At 51.0% G+C, this 19,148-nt stretch overlaps 2 protein-coding genes across 2 annotated transcripts in view; one reads left to right on the top strand and one right to left on the bottom strand.

Moving 5' to 3' along the window:
• Positions 1 to 19,148, top strand: part of rps25 (ribosomal protein S25) — a 244,761-nt gene that overhangs the window by 55,118 nt on the left and 170,495 nt on the right. The window lies entirely within an intron of this gene.
• On the bottom strand, positions 12,718 to 18,120 carry LOC144608822 (ly6/PLAUR domain-containing protein 2-like). The gene is made up of 3 exons (XM_078426981.1): positions 18,072 to 18,120; positions 14,931 to 15,059; positions 12,718 to 13,033 (listed from the first exon to the last, which is right to left on the bottom strand). Exons 1-3 carry the CDS (start codon positions 18,118 to 18,120, stop codon positions 12,813 to 12,815), a joined length of 399 nt encoding a protein of 132 aa, XP_078283107.1. The 3' UTR covers positions 12,718 to 12,812.

Here is a 19,148-nt window from a genome sequence, read left to right as displayed (position 1 = left end):
CCCAATTCCTCCGTCTACGCCGCATCTGCGCCCGGGATGAGGTGTTTCAGACTAGGGCTTCCGAGATGTCCTCGTTTTTCAGAAAACGGGGCTTCCCCTCCTCCATTATAGATGAGGCTCTCACTAGGGTCTCTTCTACATCCCGCAGCTCCGCTCTTGCTCCCCCTCCCCCCACTCGCAACAAGGACAGGATCCCCCTCGTTCTCACCTTCCACCCCACCAGCCAGCGGATCCAACATATCATCCACCAACATTTCCGTCACCTACAACAGGACCCCACCACTGGCCATATCTTCCCATCCCCTCCCCTCTCTGCGTTCCGCAGAGACCGTTCCCTCCGTAACTCCCTAGTCCACTCGTCCCTTCCTACCCAAACCACCCTAACCCCGGGCACTTTCCCTTGCAACCGCACGAGATGCAACACCTGTCCCTTCACCTCCCCCCTCAACTCCATCAAAGGACCCAAACAGTCTTTCCAGGTGAGACAGAGGTTCACCTGCACCTCCTCCAACCTCATCTATTGCATCCGCTGCTCTAGATGTCAACTTATTTATATCGGCGAAACCAAGCGCAGGCTCGGCGATCGCTTCGCTGAACACCTGCGCTCGGTCCGCATTAACGCAACTGATCTCCCGGTGGCCCAGCACTTTAACTCCCCCTCCCATTCCCAGTCTGACCTCTCTGTCATGGGCCTCCTCCAGTGCAATAGTGAGGCCCGCCGGAAATTGGAGGAGCAGCACCTCATATTTCGCCTGGGCAGTTTGCGGCCCGGTGGTATGAACGTCGACTTCTCCAACTTCAGATAGCTCCTCTGTCCCTCCCTTCCCCTCCTCCTTCCCAGATCTCCCTCTATCTTCCTGCCTCCACCTATATCCTTCCTTTGTCCCACCCCCGACATCAGTCTGAAGAAGGGTCTCGACCCGAAACGTCACCCATTCCTTCTCTCCCGAGATGCTGCCTGACCTGCTGAGTTACTCCAGCATTTTGTGAATAAATCAATTTGTACCAGCATCTGCAGTTATTTTCTTATATTATAGGTAGGTTGATGGGTAGGTAAGTAGGTAGGTGGGTAGGTAGGTAGGTGGTAGGTATGTAGGTGGATAGGTAGGTATGCAGGTGGATAGGTAAGTGGATAGGTAGGTAGGTTGATGGGTAGGTAAGTAGGTAGGTGGGTAGGTAGGTAGGTAGGTAGGTAGGCAGGTGGTAGGTAGGTAGGTAGGAAAAAAAACTGCAGATGCTGGTTAAAATCAAATGATAGACACAAAATGCTGGAGTAACTCAATGGGTCAGGCAGCATCTCTGGAAAGAAGGAATGGGTGACGTTTCGGGTCGAGACCCTTCGTCATTTTGTGCATTTTGTGATACCTTCGATTTGTTGCTGCCTGACCCGCTGAGTTACTCCACCATTTTGTGTCTACCTTGGGGTGGGACAAATCTTTGATTATGTTGGCTGCTTTTCCGACTCCGCTCTCGTTCATTTCCATTTTGTTTCCAGTTCTGGTGAAGGAGTCCACGCTGTCCATCTTTCTGCAGACACTGCCTGAAACTGCACAGTGTTTGCAAGGTTGTGTTTTCTTGTGATGTGAGTTGGGAATGGGTCAGTGTCATCACTTTGTGGTGTGTTGCTGCCACCTGCTGGCTGAAAGTTGTATCAATCCATCATTGCGAAGACCCAAAAAACATTAATAATAATAATAATAATACATTTTATTTATATAGCGCTTTTCATATACTCAAAGACGCTTTACAGAGATTTTGAGAACATAGGGAAATTAATAAATAGATAAATAAGTAAATAAATAAATGAACAGAGAAAGGAGACAGTAGGTGAGGTGACCTTCAGTGGTTGAAGGCAGTACTGAACAGGTGAGACTTCAGCGATGTTTTGAATGTGGTGAGTGTGGGGGAGTCTCTAACGGTTTGGGGTAGTGAGTTCCATAGGGTGGGAGCAGCGATGGAGAAAGCCCTGTCCCCCCAGGATCTGAGTTTAGTCCGGATGTGGGGGGATAGGAGATTGGCAGCGGCAGAGCGGAGGGTGCAGGTGGGAGTGTGCCTGTGGAGGAGGTCGGTCAGGTAGGATGGGGCCAGGTTATGGAGGGCTTTGTAGGTTATGAGGAGGATTTTGTACTGGATTCTCTGGGGGATGGGGAGCCAGTGGAGTTTATAAAGGACAGGGGGTGATATGGTCACGGATCGGGGAGTGGGTGAGTAGACGGGCAGCGGAGTTTTGAATGTATTGAAGTTTATTGATGATTTTTGAGGGTGCGCCATAGAGGAGGCTGTTGCAGTAGTCCAGACGGGAGGTGATGAAGGCGTGGATGAGGGTTTCTGCAGCTGTGGAGGAGAGGGATGGACGGAGACGGGCAATGTTTTTGAGGTGGAAGAAGGCTGTCTTTGTGATGTGTTTGATGTGTTTGTCGAAGGAGAGGGTTTGATCAAGGATGATTCCAAGATTCCGGATGTGAGGTGAGGTGGATACTGGGAAACCATCAAATGTTGAGGATGAAGTTTTGGGTGGATTTGGTGAGCATTTTTGGACCAATGATGATGATTTCAGATTTGTTGCAATTGAGTTTGAGGAAGTTTGATTGAAGCCAAGATTTTATTTCAGTAATGCAGTTTGTCAGTGTAGAGTGTGTGGTGGAGGAGATTGACTTGGTGGAGATGAGGAGCTGGATATCATCGGCGAAGCAGTGGAAGTTGAGACCATGACGGCGGATTAATTGACCAAGGGGGAACAGGTACAGGATGAAGAGGAGGGGGCCAAGGACTGAGCCTTGGGGGACACCTTGGGGGAGGGGAGCGGTGGGGGATTTACAGTTGTTAATGGAGATGAACTGGTGTCTGTCAGAGAGGTAAGATTTAAACCAGGATAGGGCTGTGCCGGTGATGTTAAGGGAGGTTTCAAGTCGGGTGAGGAGAATGGAGTGATTTATGGTGTCAAAGGCGGCGCTGAGGTCAAGTAGGATGAGGATGTTGAGGTTGCCAGCGTCGGAGGAGAGGAGAATGTCGTTTGTGATTTTGAGGAGCGCAGTTTCAGTACAGTGGTTTGAGCGGAATCCAGATTGGAAAGTTTCATACAGGTTATTGGTAGAGAGGTGGTATTTTAGTTGGGAAGCTACAGCACGTTCCAAAACATTAGGCTGAAGGGCCTTTTTCCATGCTGTATCTTTCAAAATAGAAATCAAATAATTCTAACACTGTTTAGAAAAAGATATGTGTGAGGTGATGCCCATGTACTGAAACTCTTCCTCGCAGTTTTATTTTAACAATTATATTCTTGCTTCATTTTCGACATACACAGTTTAACATTCTTTGTGCTTGGGCAATGTACCACCATTGTTGAACAACTGCCTGGTGACTGCTATTGAGTGGGTGTAACATCACACGTCCTTGACCCCAAACCTCACCTTTTAAGATGAGATTTAATAGGAACCCGAGGGGTAACTTTTTTCGCACAGAGGGTGGTGGGTGTATGGAACGAGCTGAGGTAGTTGAGGCAGGTACTAACGTGACGTTTAAGAAACATTTAGACAGGTGCATGGATAGGACAGGTTTGGAGGGATAAGGACCAAGCAGGTGGGACTACTGTAGATGGGACATGTTGACCGGTGTGGGGAAGTTGGGCCGAAGGGCCTGTTTCCACGCTGCCTGACTCTATGACTCAATAACAACAATAGGCAGCTAACCCACACAATTCCACAGGGCTTCCCCTGTATTGTTTATTATTTAATTCAGTCAAAAATTACAGATCCTTTCACTTACAGTTCCTTACACTTGAAAGATTTCTTTATTAGTCTGACCATGGCTGTGTTCCTCTGCCTGGATAAGACAATCTCGGGGGACAGTATCGCGACGTCCAGTGACCTGGCCTCCTTAAGATATCCCCTCAGGCTGAAGATAACTCAATCAGATCACGTGTGTATTCATTCAAAGTTACACTCAGCGCCAAGATGCTCAATGAGCCAAGTCCTCATCAGAACCTTATCAGTTTGGAGGCACTCTGACAGTTGATTTTCACACAGCTAACCCGTAGACAATGGCAGAAGGTTGCACCTTAATTGAACCACAGCAGGGGGGGGGGGGGAAACTACAACAGGAGGTTATTTGGCTGCCAATAATCACAATTACCTCATTTGTGGTCTCACTATCTTAGGTAATGCAACCACGGGGGCCCTCGACATGATTACCCAGGGACTTACTGAACTCAAGAGTGTAGTGGTGACATTTACACTTCCCTTGACCGTCTTTGACCTGACAGGTCCTGTTCCCTAAAGGATCTCCAGACTCAATACTAGTGTCTGAAAAGATCACAACTCAGGGGAGGGGAAGAACAACACCAAACATACATCCTGTGAATGTGAATTATCCTTTGGTAACGGGAGACAAATAGCAGGCAGGGCGGTAAAGGGTTCATAAATAAGGTGGATAGGTTTATGTTCCTTTATTTTTGCTTTCTCCCTCCAATTATCACACTGACCGATGTTATATCTTTGCACTAAATATATTGCACCCTGTACACATTATCTTTGCACTGTGGACGGCTCGATCACATTCACATACAGTCTTTTTCCTTTTTGCTTGGACATCACATTAACAAAAGCTTTTCCCTGTAATGCGGTACACGTGACAATTATAAACTAAACTCAACTCAACTTGTTTTCAAGGAGCCTTCAAGTTGAGCCTGTAAATAAGATTTTTTAAAAAAGAAAAGACAGACTAAAAAAATGCTGGAGTAACTCAGCGGGTCAGGCAGCATATGTGGAGAAAAGGAATAGGTGGCGTTTCGAGTCGAGACCCTTCTCAAAACAGAGTCAGGGAAAAGGGGAAATGAGAGAGGTAGTTGGTACTCAGGAAAAAATGATTGGAAGATATGCAAAAACCAGGTGGAGCCCACAATGGTTCATTGTTGGCTGTGGGCTAGGTGATAACGAGTTATACAAACAGTAGAACTCAACAAGATGAAAGTGAAACTCATACGATGACCAGGGTGGGGGAGGGATAGAGAGAGAAGGTATGCAAGGGTGAAGTTAGAGAAATCAAATTCAAATCACTGGGTTGTAAGCAGCCGAAGTGAAATATGAGGTGCTGTTCCTCCAATTTACGTTTGGCCTCACACAAGGATGTGTGCCTCACACACACATATATATATGATATGATATGATAAGGAACGATGGAAGAACTGAGGGCAATGGGGAATTGGCACAGGAGAGAGGCTGAGGCCCATGTATCAGCCATGAACACATTGGACGACAGGGAAAGTTTGAGCAGTTTGGTGGACAATCTCTGCTCCAGTCTTCCTGTTCCGTTCTCGCGCTGTTTGTTATGTGTGGTATGGTACCGTGCTCTAATTGTCACAAGTACCGAGGTACAGTGGAATTCATTTTTGTATACAGTTCAGTACAGGTATCACTGTACATGAGCTCCTAGATACATATTAGATAAGCATCTCAGATACAGTACAAGTGCATGGCAGCGTGACAGCAAACAGAGTTGCCAGCTTGGCGCCATTTCCAAGTCCCGGTTGTTGGAAGTACAGGGATCTTGACCTGACCATGAAGGCCTGTTGCCTGTTGGAGGGTCGGCCTGGCCAAGCGTAGCCGCGGCGTCCTCCGCCGCTGTCGGCCGCGTGCGGTGCGCGTGCTCGGCCTGTTGGAGCGGCGGGCCGTCCGGCCGAGTCCCGTAGCATCTCGGTCCTTGGGTGGCACCTTTGGATGTTTATAGCAGTGATACGTAGTGAGACGGGTCTGTCACATATGGTAAGTGTCTGGCACTCCCTAGAGCAGGGGACCCCCGGGGCTTTGACAAACCAGTTATTCAATCGCACTTGGAACAAGGGAGCAGACAAGATTTATGGGTAAATGGAACAGGCTAGGTTGGCTCGATGAGTCAGTGACACGAACCATCCCGTGAGAGCCAGATAGTTAATAATAGTTCTGTTCTTTCTTTCCAATTACAGCACCGTTTGTGGACACGCCCAATGTAGAAAGCAGTGTGTGGCATCAACGAATCAACACTGCAACACGGTCGCACAGCTGGTAGAGCCTCTGCCTCACAGCGTCAGACATCCGGGTTGAATCCTGGCCTCTTAAGGATAGCGGAGTCAGGGGGTATGGGGAGAAGGCAGGAACGGGGTACTGATTGAGAATGATCAGCCATGATCACATTGAATGTCCCGAAGGGACGAATGGCCTCCTCCTGCACCTATTGTCTATTGGCCTCCCAGTGCCGTCTGTTTGGAGTTCTCACGTGGAGTACCTCCGGGTGCTCCGGTTTCACTAGTTGTGGGAGCAGAAGTTGGCCATTCAGCCCATCGGGTCTACTCTGCCATTCAATTGTGGCTCTTTCTCTCTCAACCCCATTCTCCCCAAAACCCCTGATACCCGTGCTAATCAAGAAACCTCCCAAAGACCTCCCAAAGGTTTGTAGGTTAACCGAGCTCGGTAAATTGCCGTTAGTGTGCTGTGAGTGGTTGAGAAAGTGGGGTAACACAGAACCTGTGTGAATGGGTGACCGATGGTGAGCACAGACTTGGTGGGCCGAAGGGCCTGTTTCCGTGCTGTATTTTTAGAAGTGTGGTGAAAGATGGACTGATTCAACTCATCCTGCACTGTGAGTTATCTCCACTTCAGTATTTCCTCAGCAAAAAATGCCCTTCACTGAGTACACCACAGATTGGTCATCTTTTATTGTGCCAAGATATATATAGACTAATTCATTGAGTAATACCAACATTTTCTATATTTATCTCAGATTTTCAGCATCTGCTGTGTTTACCTGATAGAGAGATGGATCGATTTATCGGTGGGTGAATAAGTAGGTAGGTGGACAAGTAGGTAGGTGGACAGGTAGGTAGGTGGACAGGTAGGTAGGTGGACAGGTAGGTAGGTGGACAGGTAGGTAGGTGGACAGGTAGGTAGGTGGACAGGTAGGTAGGTGGACAGGTAGGTAGGTGGACAGGTAGGTAGGTGGACAGGTAGGTAGGTGGACAGGTAGGTAGGTGGACAGGTAGGTAGGTAGGTGGACAGGTAGGTAGGTGGACAGGTAGGTAGGTGGACAGGTAGGTAGGTGGACAGGTAGGTAGGTGGACAGGTAGGTAGGTGGACAGGTAGGTAGGTGGACAGGTAGGTAGGTGGACAGGTAGGTAGGTGGACAAGTAGGTAGGTGGATTGTCCTTGGGACTTGCCTGCGCCTCCATCTTCTGCCTCGTGGTTTCCAGCTCCGTTTCCAGACCTCCCAATTCGGACCCAACCCGGACTACCGTCTCCAACAGACCATCTGCCACTTCTCTGAACAGTTTTCGTTCCGTGCCCTGCGTTGTACCCGGCCGGCACACCACGAGGCAGAGGCCCGCGACGCCATTACTGCCACCAGGTGCAGTACCGCTCCTCACCGCCTCCCCGGGGCCGCCGACTGCCGAGGCCTACCTGAGGCCGTCACCACTCACCGCCTCCCCGGGGCCGCCGACGCCGACGAGCGAGGCCTCTGCACCGCCGCTGCCGCCCACGTCCTTCCCGACCCCTTCACCGTTGCCGCCGACCTTCCCGGCCATCCGCTGACCGAGCCGACCGTCACTTACCCGGACTCCAGGTCCCCGCGGGCCTCCCCCAGCGACCGTGCCGACCCGCGCCGCTCCACCGCCCAGCAGCAGGTCACAGCCGTCGCTGTACCCGGCCCCCGGGACCAACAACAGGCCGCAGCTCCACCCGGCGCGCTGGGCCCACAGCCCCCACCAGGCAGAGACCCTCAGCACCGCTGGGTCCTACTGCCCACCCCCTACTACAGGTAACCACCTGGCCCACACACACCGCGCTGGGCCCACAACCACACCCCCCCCCACCCCCCCACACCACCACCCCCCCTCCCCCCACACCACCACCCCCCCCCCCCCCAACACCACCCCCCCCCCCACACCACCCCCCCCACACCACCCCCCACACCACCCCCCCCCCCACACCACCCCCCACACCACCACCCCCCACACCACCACCCCCCACACCACCACCCCCCACACCACCACCCCCCACACCACCACCCCCCACACCACCACCCCCCCACACCACCACCCCCCACACCACCACCCCCCCACACCACCACCCCCCCACACCACCCCCCCCCCCACACCACCCCCCCCCCACACCACCCCCCCCCCACACCACCCCCCCCCCACACCACCCCCCACACCACCACCCCCCACACCACCCCCCCCCCACACCACCACCCCCCACACCACCCCCCACACCACCACCCCCCCACACCACCACCCCCCACACCACCCCCCACACCACCACCCCCCCCCACACCACCCCCCCCCCCACACACCACCCCCCACCCACACCACCCCCCACCACCCCCCCCCACACCACCCCCCACACACCACCCCCCACACACCACCCCCCACACCACCACCCCCCCCCACACCACCCCCCCCCCCACACACCACCCCCCACACCACCACCCCTCACCCACACCACCCCCCACCCCCCCCACCCACACCACCCCCCACCCCCCCCCCCCCCCACACCACCCCCCACCACCTGGCCCACACACACCGCGCTGGGCCCACAGCCCCCACCAGGCAGAGCCCCTCATCACTGCTGGGTCCTACTGCCCACCCTCTACTACAGGTAACTGCAGCAGGGGTTCCACTGGGTCTCCCCCTTCCCCCTCCAGCCAGGTGACCCCCAGTACTCCCCACATCGGTCCTCATGCCCCCCTCTGCCCAGCTAACCCACCACCCCCCCCCCCACCATACATCCCCTCCACCTGCCCCCCTGCCTCCATCCGACCCCAACCCCCACCATTGCCAGGTGTTCACCATCCCCCCTGACCTCCCCCTTTCAGACACCAAACGGTCGGTCCTCAGCAGAGGCCTTACCTTTGTTCCCCTCCCCTCCCCCCCCCACATCAACGAGTTCCGCGTCCGCCATGACGTGGAGCTCTTCTTCCTCCGCCTCCGAGCCTTTTACCACGGCAAGGAGCCCCGACCCCGCACTGATGACCCCTTCTCCCGTCTCCAACGGACCCCCTCCACTTTTACCCCCCAGTATGGCCTACTATCCTCACTAGAACTTTTTATCGCAAACTGCCGGCGTGACATCGGCCGCCTCAAATTCTCCTCTCCCCTGACTAACTCCAACCTCTCCCCTCCTGAACGTGCAGCCCTCCACTCACTCCGCAACAACCCGGACTTAATAATTAAACCCGCTGACAAGGGAGGGGCTGTGGTAGTCTGGCGTGCTGACCTCTACCGCACCGAGGCCAGACGACAACTATCAGACACCTCTTCCTAACTATCCCTGGACCATGACCCCACCGATAAACACCAGACCTTCATCAGCAGCACCATCACCGACCTCACCAACTCCGGCGATCTACCCCTCAGTGCCTCCAATCTCATAGTTCCCCAGCCCCGCACGGCCCGATTCTACCTCCTACCCAAAATCCACAAACACAACTGTCCCGGCAGACCCATTGTCTCTGCCTGCTCATGCCCCACCGAACTTATCTCTACCTACCTCGACTCCATCCTATCCCCCCTGGTTAAATCCCTCCCCACCTATGTCCAAGACACCTCACACGCTCTCCATCTCCTGGATAACTTCCAGTTCCCAGGCCCCCACTCCCTCATTTTCACCATGGATGTCCAGTCACTCTACACTTCCATCCCCCACAAGGATGGTCTCGAAGCCCTCCGTTTCTTCCTCGACCGTAGAACCAGCCAATCCCCATCGACCAACACTCTCCTCCGCCTAGCAGAGCTGGTTCTTACCCTCAACAACTTCTCCTTTGACTCCTCCCACTTCCTCCAAACCAGAGGCGTAGCTATGGGCACTCGCATGGGCCCTAACTACGCCTGCCTCTTTGTCGGGTACGTCGAACAATCCCTGTTCCAGACGTACACTGGCCCCATCCCCGAACTCTACCTCCGCTACATCGACGACTGCATTGGTGCTACCTCTTGCACCCATGCAGAACTCACTGACTTCATACACTTCACCTCCAATTTCCATCCTGCCCTTAAATATACCTGGACTATCTCTGACATCTCCCTCCCGTTTCTGGACCTCACCATCTCCATCACAGGAGAAAAACTAGTGACGGACATTTTTTACAAGCCCACCGACTCGCACAGCTATCTGGACTACACTTCTTCCCACCCGGTCCCCTGCAAAAAGTCTATCCCCTACTCCCAATTCCTCCGTCTACGCCGCATCTGCGCCCGGGATGAGGTGTTTCAGACTAGGGCTTCCGAGATGTCCTCGTTTTTCAGAAAACGGGACTTCCCCTCCTCCATTATAGATGAGGCTCTCACTAGGGTCTCTTCTACATCCCGCAGCTCCGCTCTTGCTCCCCCTCCCCCCACTCGCAACAAGGACAGGATCCCCCTCGTTCTCACCTTCCACCCCACCAGCCAGCGGATCCAACATATCATCCACCAACATTTCCGTCACCTCCAACAGGACCCCACCACTGGCCATATCTTCCCATCCCCTCCCCTCTCTGCGTTCCGCAGAGACCGTTCCCTCCGCAACTCCCTGGTCCACTCGTCCCTTCCTACCCAAACCACCCTAACCCTGGGCACTTTCCCTTGCAACCGCACGAGATGCAACACCTGTCCCTTCACCTCCCCCCTCAACTCCATCAAAGGACCCAAACAGTCTTTCCAGGTGAGACAGAGGTTCACCTGCACCTCCTCCAACCTCATCTAGTGCATCCGCTGCTCTAGATGTCAACTTATTTATATCGGCGAAACCAAGCGCAGGCTCGGCGATCGCTTCGCTAAACACCTGCGCTCGGTCCGCATTAACGCAACTGATCTCCCGGTGGCCCAGCACTTTAACTCCCCCTCCCATTCCCAGTCTGACCTCTCTGTCATGGGCCTCCTCCAGTGCAATAGTGAGGCCCGCCGGAAATTGGAGGAGCAGCACCTCATATTTCGCCTGGGCAGTTTGCGGCCCGGTGGTATGAACGTCGACTTCTCCAACTTCAGATAGCTCCTCTGTCCCTCCCTTCCCCTCCTCCTTCCCAGATCTCCCTCTATCTTCCTGCCTCCACCTATATCCTTCCTTTGTCCCACCCCCGACATCAGTCTGAAGAAGGGTCTCGACCCGAAACGTCACCCATTCCTTCTCTCCCGAGATGCTGCCTGACCTGCTGAGTTACTCCAGCATTTTGTGAATAAATCAATTTGTACCAGCATCTGCAGTTATTTTCTTATATTATAGGTAGGTTGATGGGTAGGTAAGTAGGTAGGTGGGTAGGTAGGTAGGTAGGTAGGAAAAAAAACTGCAGATGCTGGTTAAAATCAAATGATAGACACAAAATGCTGGAGTAACTCAATGGGTCAGGCAGCATCTCTGGAAAGAAGGAATGGGTGACGTTTCGGGTCGAGACCCTTCTTCATTTTGTGCATTTTGTGATACCTTCGATTTGTTGCTGCCTGACCCGCTGAGTTACTCCACCATTTTGTGTCTACCTTGGGGTGGGACAAATCTTTGATTATGTTGGCTGCTTTTCCGACTCCGCTCTCGTTCATTTCCATTTTGTTTCCAGTTCTGGTGAAGGAGTCCACGCTGTCCATCTTTCTGCAGACACTGCCTGAAACTGCACAGTGTTTGCAAGGTTGTGTTTTCTTGTGATGTGAGTTGGGAATGGTTCAGTGTCATCACTTTGTGGTGTGTTGCTGCCACCTGCCGGCTGAAAGTTGTATCAATCCATCATTGCGAAGACCCAAAAAACATTAGGCTGAAGGGCCTTTTTCCATGCTGTATCTTTCAAAATAGAAATCAAATAATTCTAACACTGTTTAGAAAAAGATATGTGTGAGGTGATGCCCATGTACTGAAACTCTTCCTCGCAGTTTTATTTTAACAATTATATTCTTGCTTCATTTTCGACATACACAGTTTAACATTCTTTGTGCTTGGGCAATGTACCACCATTGTTGAACAACTGCCTGGTGACTGCTATCGAGTGGGTGTAACATCACACGTCCTTGACCCCAAACCTCACCTTTTAAGATGAGATTTAATAGGAACCCGAGGGGTAACTTTTTTCGCACAGAGGGTGGTGGGTGTATGGAACGAGCTGAGGTAGTTGAGGCAGGTACTAACGTGACGTTTAAGAAACATTTAGACAGGTGCATGGATAGGACAGGTTTGGAGGGATAAGGACCAAGCAGGTGGGACTACTGTAGATGAGACATGTTGACCGGTGTGGGGAAGTTGGGCCGAAGGGCCTGTTTCCACGCTGCCTGACTCTATGACTCAATAACAACAATAGGCAGCTAACCCACACAATTCCACAGGGCTTCCCCTGTATTGTTTATTATTTAATTCAGTCAAAAATTACAGATCCTTTCATTTACAGATCCTTACACTTGTAAGATTTCTTTATTAGTCTGACCATGGCTGTGTTCCTCTGCCTGGATAAGACAATCTCGGGGGACAGTATCGCGACGTCCAGTGACCTGGCCTCCTTAAGATTTCCCCTCAAGCTGAAGATAACTCAATCGGATCACGTGTGTATTCATTCAAAGTTACACTCAGCGCCAAGATGCTCAATGAGCCAAGTCCTTGTCAGAACCTTATCAGTTTGGAGGCACTCTGACAGTTGATTTTCACTCAACTAACCCGTAGACAATGGCAGAAGTTTACATCTTAATTGAACCACAGCAGGGGGGGGGGGGGGGACTACAACACTTGAAGAAAACAGCAGATTTTGGGCAGGAGAAATGGCCATATTTTCCCATTGGAAGCCTCTCCTGCAACCTGAGCAAACGTGCAGCCTGGCCCAGCGGGTCGATCGGGTTAGGTTGAGCTGGTCAGTTCCAGCAGAGTCCAGGGGAGGGCGGTAGAGGCTGCCAGCAATGGCCAGCGGAGGCCCAAGCAGAGGGCATCATTGTCGACGTTGCACAGGTCCGTGGGGCAACAGAGAACCATCCTCCCTCCGACCACCAGGTTGCTGGCATCGGCCTTGCAGTCTGTCCGAAAGGAACACTTCTTGCTTACTGTGACGTGACCAAGTCCTCCTGTAAAAGCATAAAGAAGAGTTGCGTTTATCGTCGGTTTAAACCAACATCTGCAGATCCTTCCTATACAAACAGCTGTAACTTTAGTTCAGTTCAGAGATGCAGCAGGAAAACTGTCCTTTCGGCCCGCCAAGCCCACGCCGACCAGCGATCCCCACACATGAGCAACTGTCCTGCACGCTAGGCACAATTTACAATTTCACCGAAGCCCGTCAACCTACTAACCTGTACATCTTCGAAATGTGGGAGGAACCCGAGAAAACCCACGCAGGTCACATACAGACAGCACCCATAGTCAGGATCGAACCCGGCGCTGTAAGGCAGCAACTCTACCACTGAGCCACTGTTTTGTAACTGTATGGTATAGAGTTACTGAAGTTGTAACTCTATAGAACTCTTTCTAGAGTTGTATTGTTAACCGACCATGACATGCAACACCAATAGTACCCATTAAAGCTAATCCCACTTGGGAAAAGGACGATAGGATTTTCTCCTTGGCACCTGCACTTACCATTTCAATGAGGTTTTAAATTTGCAACCCTAAATGTAATTAACCCATTCGCTCTTAAGGCTAACGGAATCAAGGGATATGGGGAGAAGGCAGGAACAGGGTACTGATTCTGGATGATCAGCCATGATCATATTGATGGCGGTGCTGGCTCAAAGGGCCGAATGGCCCTCCTGAACCTATTTTCTATGTTTCTGATACTTCATTTATGTATCTTCCTTTGAACAGAGGCATTGAAGACGTGAGCAGTGTAGGTTGTTTGGGCTTGTTCTATCAGTCAACGCAACCATGGCTGTTCCTGTGCAGGTAGTTCTGGCAGAGCGTGTGTTTTCCTGACACTCATTGGAAGTAACACCATGTTACTGTCACCACCGAGTTGACTGTGGAACTCCTTTCCCAAAGCCACTCTGGGAGGCACCTTCAAGGAGGAGGTCTGCAGCGTTTCAGGAGCAGAGTTCACCACCGCCATTCCGAGGGCAATTAGGGATGGACACTGAATGCTGGCTTTGTCAACGACATCCAGGTCCCACAAATGTTTGAGTCATAAAGACTTTGCTCATGTTTAGTGTGCTGCCTGTATCCTGTTACCATGTAGAGGAGCAACCCTTTGGGGCATCATGTGAAAATGGACTAGATTGGTCCTGGCCACAACTTTAGATTGGACACAAAATGCTGCAGTAACTCAGCGGGACAGGCAGCATCTCTGGATAGAAGGAATGGCTGGCGTTTTGGGTCAAGACCCTTCTACAGAAGTGTCTGAACAACTTCCGAAGAAGTGTCTCGACCCAAAATGTCGCCCATTCCTTCTATCCAGAGATACTGTCTGTCCTGCTGAGTTACTCCAGCATTTTGTGTCTATCTTCGGTGTAAACCAGCATCTGCAGTTCCTTCCCACAACTTTAGATTAGTTTGCAACCTAACTTTGATGTATCGTTCCTTATATTCTTTAACAGACAAATGTGAGCAGCTCAAGTCACTGGAGTCTTTGGGCAATATTTTCAAGGCGGAGATTGACAGATTCTTGATTGGTAAGGGTTATGGGGAGAAGGCAAGAGAACGGGGTTGAGAGGGAAAGATAGATCAGCCATGATTGAGTGGCGGAGTGGACTTGACGGGTCAAATGACCTAATTCTACTGCTAGAACCTATGAACTTATAATCAAGAATCTGTCAATCTGAGCCTTAACAATACCTATTGACTTGGCCTCCACAGCCTTCTGTGGCAATGAATTCCGCAGATTCACCACCCTCTGACCAAAGAAATTCCCCCTCACCTCCTTTCTAAAAGGTACGTCCCTTTAATCAGAGCGAAAACAATCTCCGGAGCAGCAAGTGAACGGTAAACTATTTCCCCCAAGAAGTTTATGTTATCAAAAGTAAAGCAACTTACTCTGGCTAAAGCCGACTGTCTGCACAGTAGTGAGGCACATTGTTTGGTTTGTAGGACATTGCTGGCTCTCAGAGTTGCAATCCACTCCTCTCCTCGCTTTGGAACATTTGTAGCATTTCAGAGCTTCAGCTGCAATGTGAATAGAACATAGAACAGTACAGCACAGGAACAGGCCCTTCAGCCCGCAATGTCCATGCAGAAACATGACGCCGAGTTATACTAACCTCCTCTGCCTCATGAAAGGGCATTTGGCTTGATGAAAACAGTCAGTCAGCACAACAAGCAAGAGGACTGTACTTGTCATGTGTCTATGCACTGTAATGGCTCCATTGTAACCATGTACTGCCTTTCTGTTGACTGGTTAGCACGCAACAAAAGCTTTTCACTGTACCTCGGTACACGTGACAATAATCTAAACTAACTTCCTTGATCGTGTTGCTATCAACTGCATCACTTCATTGATTCAGAGAAAATATAACTTCAAGAAATAATTGAAAATGCAATACTATTTATACATTAAATAAAATATTTCATTTAATTTTCGGAGTCTGAAGAAGGGTCTCGACCCGAAACGTCACCCATTCCTTCTCTCCTGAGATGCTGCCTGACCTGCTGAGTTACTCCAGCATTTTGTGAATAAATACTATTTATATGTTATCTGACAGATAACCACTTTCCAGGATTCACGCACCATCATTAATTTTCTGCATTGTTGATTAACTATGATTTTCATTTCAAATTCAATTTGGAGTTTTGCGTTATTGTACTACAGTATTTTGGAAAAACATTTCCAAGTAATTTGGACCCTCTAATTCCCATGTATGTTCTGTTTGTCAGCTTCATTATCCAGATGCTTTTTAGTTTAGTTTAGACATACAGCTCAGAAACAGGCCCTTTGGCCCACCGAGTCCGCTCCAACCAGCGATCCATGTACACTAACACTATCCTACACACACTAGGGGCAATTTACAATTCTACAAAAGCCAATTAACCTACAAACCTGCACGTCTTTGAAGTGTGGGGGGAAACCTGAGCACCCGGAGAAAACCCACGCGGTCACAGGGAGAACGTACAATCTCCGTACAGACAGCACCCGTAGTCTGGACTGAACCCGGGTCTCTGGCGCTGTAATGCAGCAACTCTACCGCTGCGCCACCGTGCAGAGGTTTTAGCAGCAAGTGGATGTGAAGTTCAATGTTCAAATAGGATGTCAAAACCATTCCCCCGTTAACTTTAGATGCCATTGAGAGAGACAGGTAGTGATGGGAAAGATGTGGCTGCTATTGTCATTTTGCCAACAAACCACAAAAATTGAGAAAACTTCAAAATGTCAACGTTTCAGATCATGGAAATTGACAAGTGATCCCACGTACAATGATACTTTACTCAGCAGGTTAGGCAGCATCTCAGGAGAGAAGGAATGGGTGACATTTCGGGTCGAGACCCTTCTTCAGACTGTGTACCAGCATCTGCAGTTATTTTCTTACACTTATGATACTTTATTTATCAATGCAAAATGGAGCCTTTGTAACAAAAATAATAATAAAAACTATGATAACCTTTAGATATGGAAAAAAAAACTTATCTTCTGAAAGTCCCGTGGGAGGTAATTAACTTTTGTTTATTGAGAGTCTGAAACTCTCTAGCCCCGAGCCCCCTTTCCCCCATTGGCACAGTTGTGCTTATAGCATTTATTCACAAAATGCTGGAGGAACTCAGCGGGTCAGGCAGCATCTCGGGAGAGAAGGAATGGGTGACGTTTTGGGTCGAAACCCTTCTTCAGACTGATGTCAGGGGGGGCGGGACAAAGGAAGGATATAGGTGGAGACAGGGAGATGGAGGGAGATCTGGGAAGGAGGAGGGGACGGGAGGGACAGAGGAACTATCCAAAGTTGGAGAAGTCGATGTTCATACCACTGGGCTGCAAACTGCCCAGGCGAAATATAAGGTGCTGTCCCTCCAACTTCCGGTGGGCCTCGCTATGGCACTGGAGGAGGCCTATGACAGAAAGGTCAGACTGGGAATGGGAGGGGGAGTTGAAGTGCTCGGCCACCGGGAGATCAGTTTGGTTAATGCGGACCGAGCACAGGTGTTGAGCGAAGCGATCGTCGAGCCTGCGCTTGGGTTCGCCGATGTAAATAAGTTGACATCTAGAGCAGCGGATGCAATAGATGAGGTTGGAGAAGGTGCAGGTGAACCTTTGCCTCACCTGGGAAGACTGTTTGGGTCCTTGGATGGAGTTGAGGGGGGAGGTAAAGGGACAGGTGTTGCATGATCTATACAACGCGAGGTTTCTGAGGAATGCAACTGTTGTGTTCTCGGAGAGCTACCTGTACGTTTGCTTATTCACAACGTGCTGGAGTAACTCAGCAGGTCAGGCAGCATCTCAGGAGAGAAGGAATAGGTGACGTTTCGGGTCGAGACCCTTCTTGCTTATGTCACCCAGTTCTCCGTGTCCCCGAGATCCTGGAGTTGTGTTCCTGGGAGGGGTCACCCACGGTGGGCAGGTCGAGAGGGAGGTCCCCGACAAAGCCTGGTCCAAGAGGTGAACCTCGACGGTGGGACAGGGGGAGGATGGAGGACGGCCGACGGATGGATGGAGCACCACAGCGGCTGAGAAGGCGGAGGAAGGCCGCAGCAGGGGAGAGACCCAACCGTGGCAGAATCCGTGCCGTCAGACCCAGGTCTGCCTCTGTCAAGAACCATGTGATGGTCATCCGTGCACCAAAGGTGTTCCATACAGTCCACCTAGAGGGGCAGACCATCTACACATCCTGGCTTCTTTGACCAAGAGGACAATCGTACTCGACTTTGAGTAATCGCCGATGTCACCCAACTTGCAGAATTCCCACAGACCCGTCGCCAGACTTTGAAAGGGGAAAGAGGCGGGTCGGGAGAAGGGGTCATTAAGGAGGCATTTTTAGAGGGGAAGTGGGCCAAATGCAGGCAATCGGGACGAGCACAGAATGCCAGCGTTGGCAAGGACATGGTGGGCCAAAGGGCTGGTTTCCATGATGCACAAGCTCTATGACACTCGCTTAGAGAGCTTTGATTAAGTTACATCAACATAAAAATTTAAGTGCTCTTTCATTTTGTTGCAACCAATACAAAATAATGTGATCAAGCATAATGTGTTCTTACCACACAGGGAGCAAAGTGCTGCAATGAAGGCGCCAGTAATGAATTTCATTTTGATCTTATCTTTAGCTGCTGAATGTCAATGATTCTGCCTTCTGTTCGTTTCCTGGTGAGAAACAGATCCTACTATTTTAAAACTTAAAACATCCTGTAACAATTGTACCTAAATGAGACCTTATCCCGCCAAACCAGCTGGATCGTGTTATAATCATAATCATACTTTATTAGCCAAGTATGTTTTGCAACATACGAGGAATTTGTTTCGCCGTACAGTCATGCCAATTAAAAGCAACTCAACGCACATTTAAAACTGAGGTGAGAAAAAAAACGTTTTCACTCAGAGAGTTGTGAATTTGTGGAATTCTCTGCCACAGAGGGCAGTGGAGGCCAAATCACTGGATGGATTTAAGAGAGAGTTAGATAGAGCTCTAGGGGCTAGTGGAATCAAGGGGTAGGGGGAGAAGGCAGGCACGGGTTATTGATTGGGGACGATCAGCCATGATCACAATGAATGGCGGTGCTGGCTCGAAGGGCCGAATGCACCTATTTTCTATGTTTCTATGTTTCCCAAAATACATTTTAACATGAACATCTACCACAGTGACTGCTCCACATTCTTCACTGTGATGGAAGGTGAAAAAAAGTTCAATCCCTTCTCTTCTTTGTTCTCCCGCGGTCGGGGGCCTCGAGCCTTCCGTTGACGGGACGATCTTGACTCCTGTAGCCGGCGGCGTTTGGGCCCTCCCCATCGGGGCGATCAAGCTCCTGCATCAGTGGGGGGAGGTTCTCAGCTCCCCCGCGCCGGGCAATCTGACCCCGGGTCGGGGCTGGTCGAAACCTTGTGCGGTTTGTAGCTCCCGTTGGGAAGTCGAGTCCCTTTGTTCTCACCGTGTGATCACCGCGGACCTGCCCGCCTGCCGCGGTCTGAGGAACGAGGAACGCCTGCCGGTGACGGAGGTCCCACCCGGCAGGCCTGTCCTGTCCCGTCCCGGCCCGCCCACCGCGGTCACCGAATCGGCCTCGAGCCACCGCCGTCATCGGGAACTGTGCCGCCGAGAGCAAGGAGGGACCAAGAGTCAG

The sequence above is a fragment of the Rhinoraja longicauda genome, chromosome 32 (assembly GCF_053455715.1).
Source record: "Rhinoraja longicauda isolate Sanriku21f chromosome 32, sRhiLon1.1, whole genome shotgun sequence".
Taxonomy (NCBI): Eukaryota; Metazoa; Chordata; class Chondrichthyes; order Rajiformes; family Arhynchobatidae; genus Rhinoraja; species Rhinoraja longicauda.
The sequence above is the reverse complement of the archived record's forward strand: the minus strand, read 5'-3'. Positions and strand labels throughout refer to the sequence as shown.

Bases quoted from the DNA above. Each gene is read 5' to 3' on its own strand.
- LOC144608822 (XM_078426981.1), bottom strand. From the start codon at position 18,120: ATGAAATTCATTACTGGCGCCTTCATTGCAGCACTTTGCTCCCTGTGT. The intron at 15,060-18,071 runs GTAAGAACACAT...TTCACATTGCAG, and splicing joins AGCACTTTGCTCCCTGTGTG to CTGAAGCTCTGAAATGCTAC. The intron at 13,034-14,930 runs GTAAGTTGCTTT...ATGCTTTTACAG, and splicing joins GACAGTCGGCTTTAGCCAGA to GAGGACTTGGTCACGTCACA.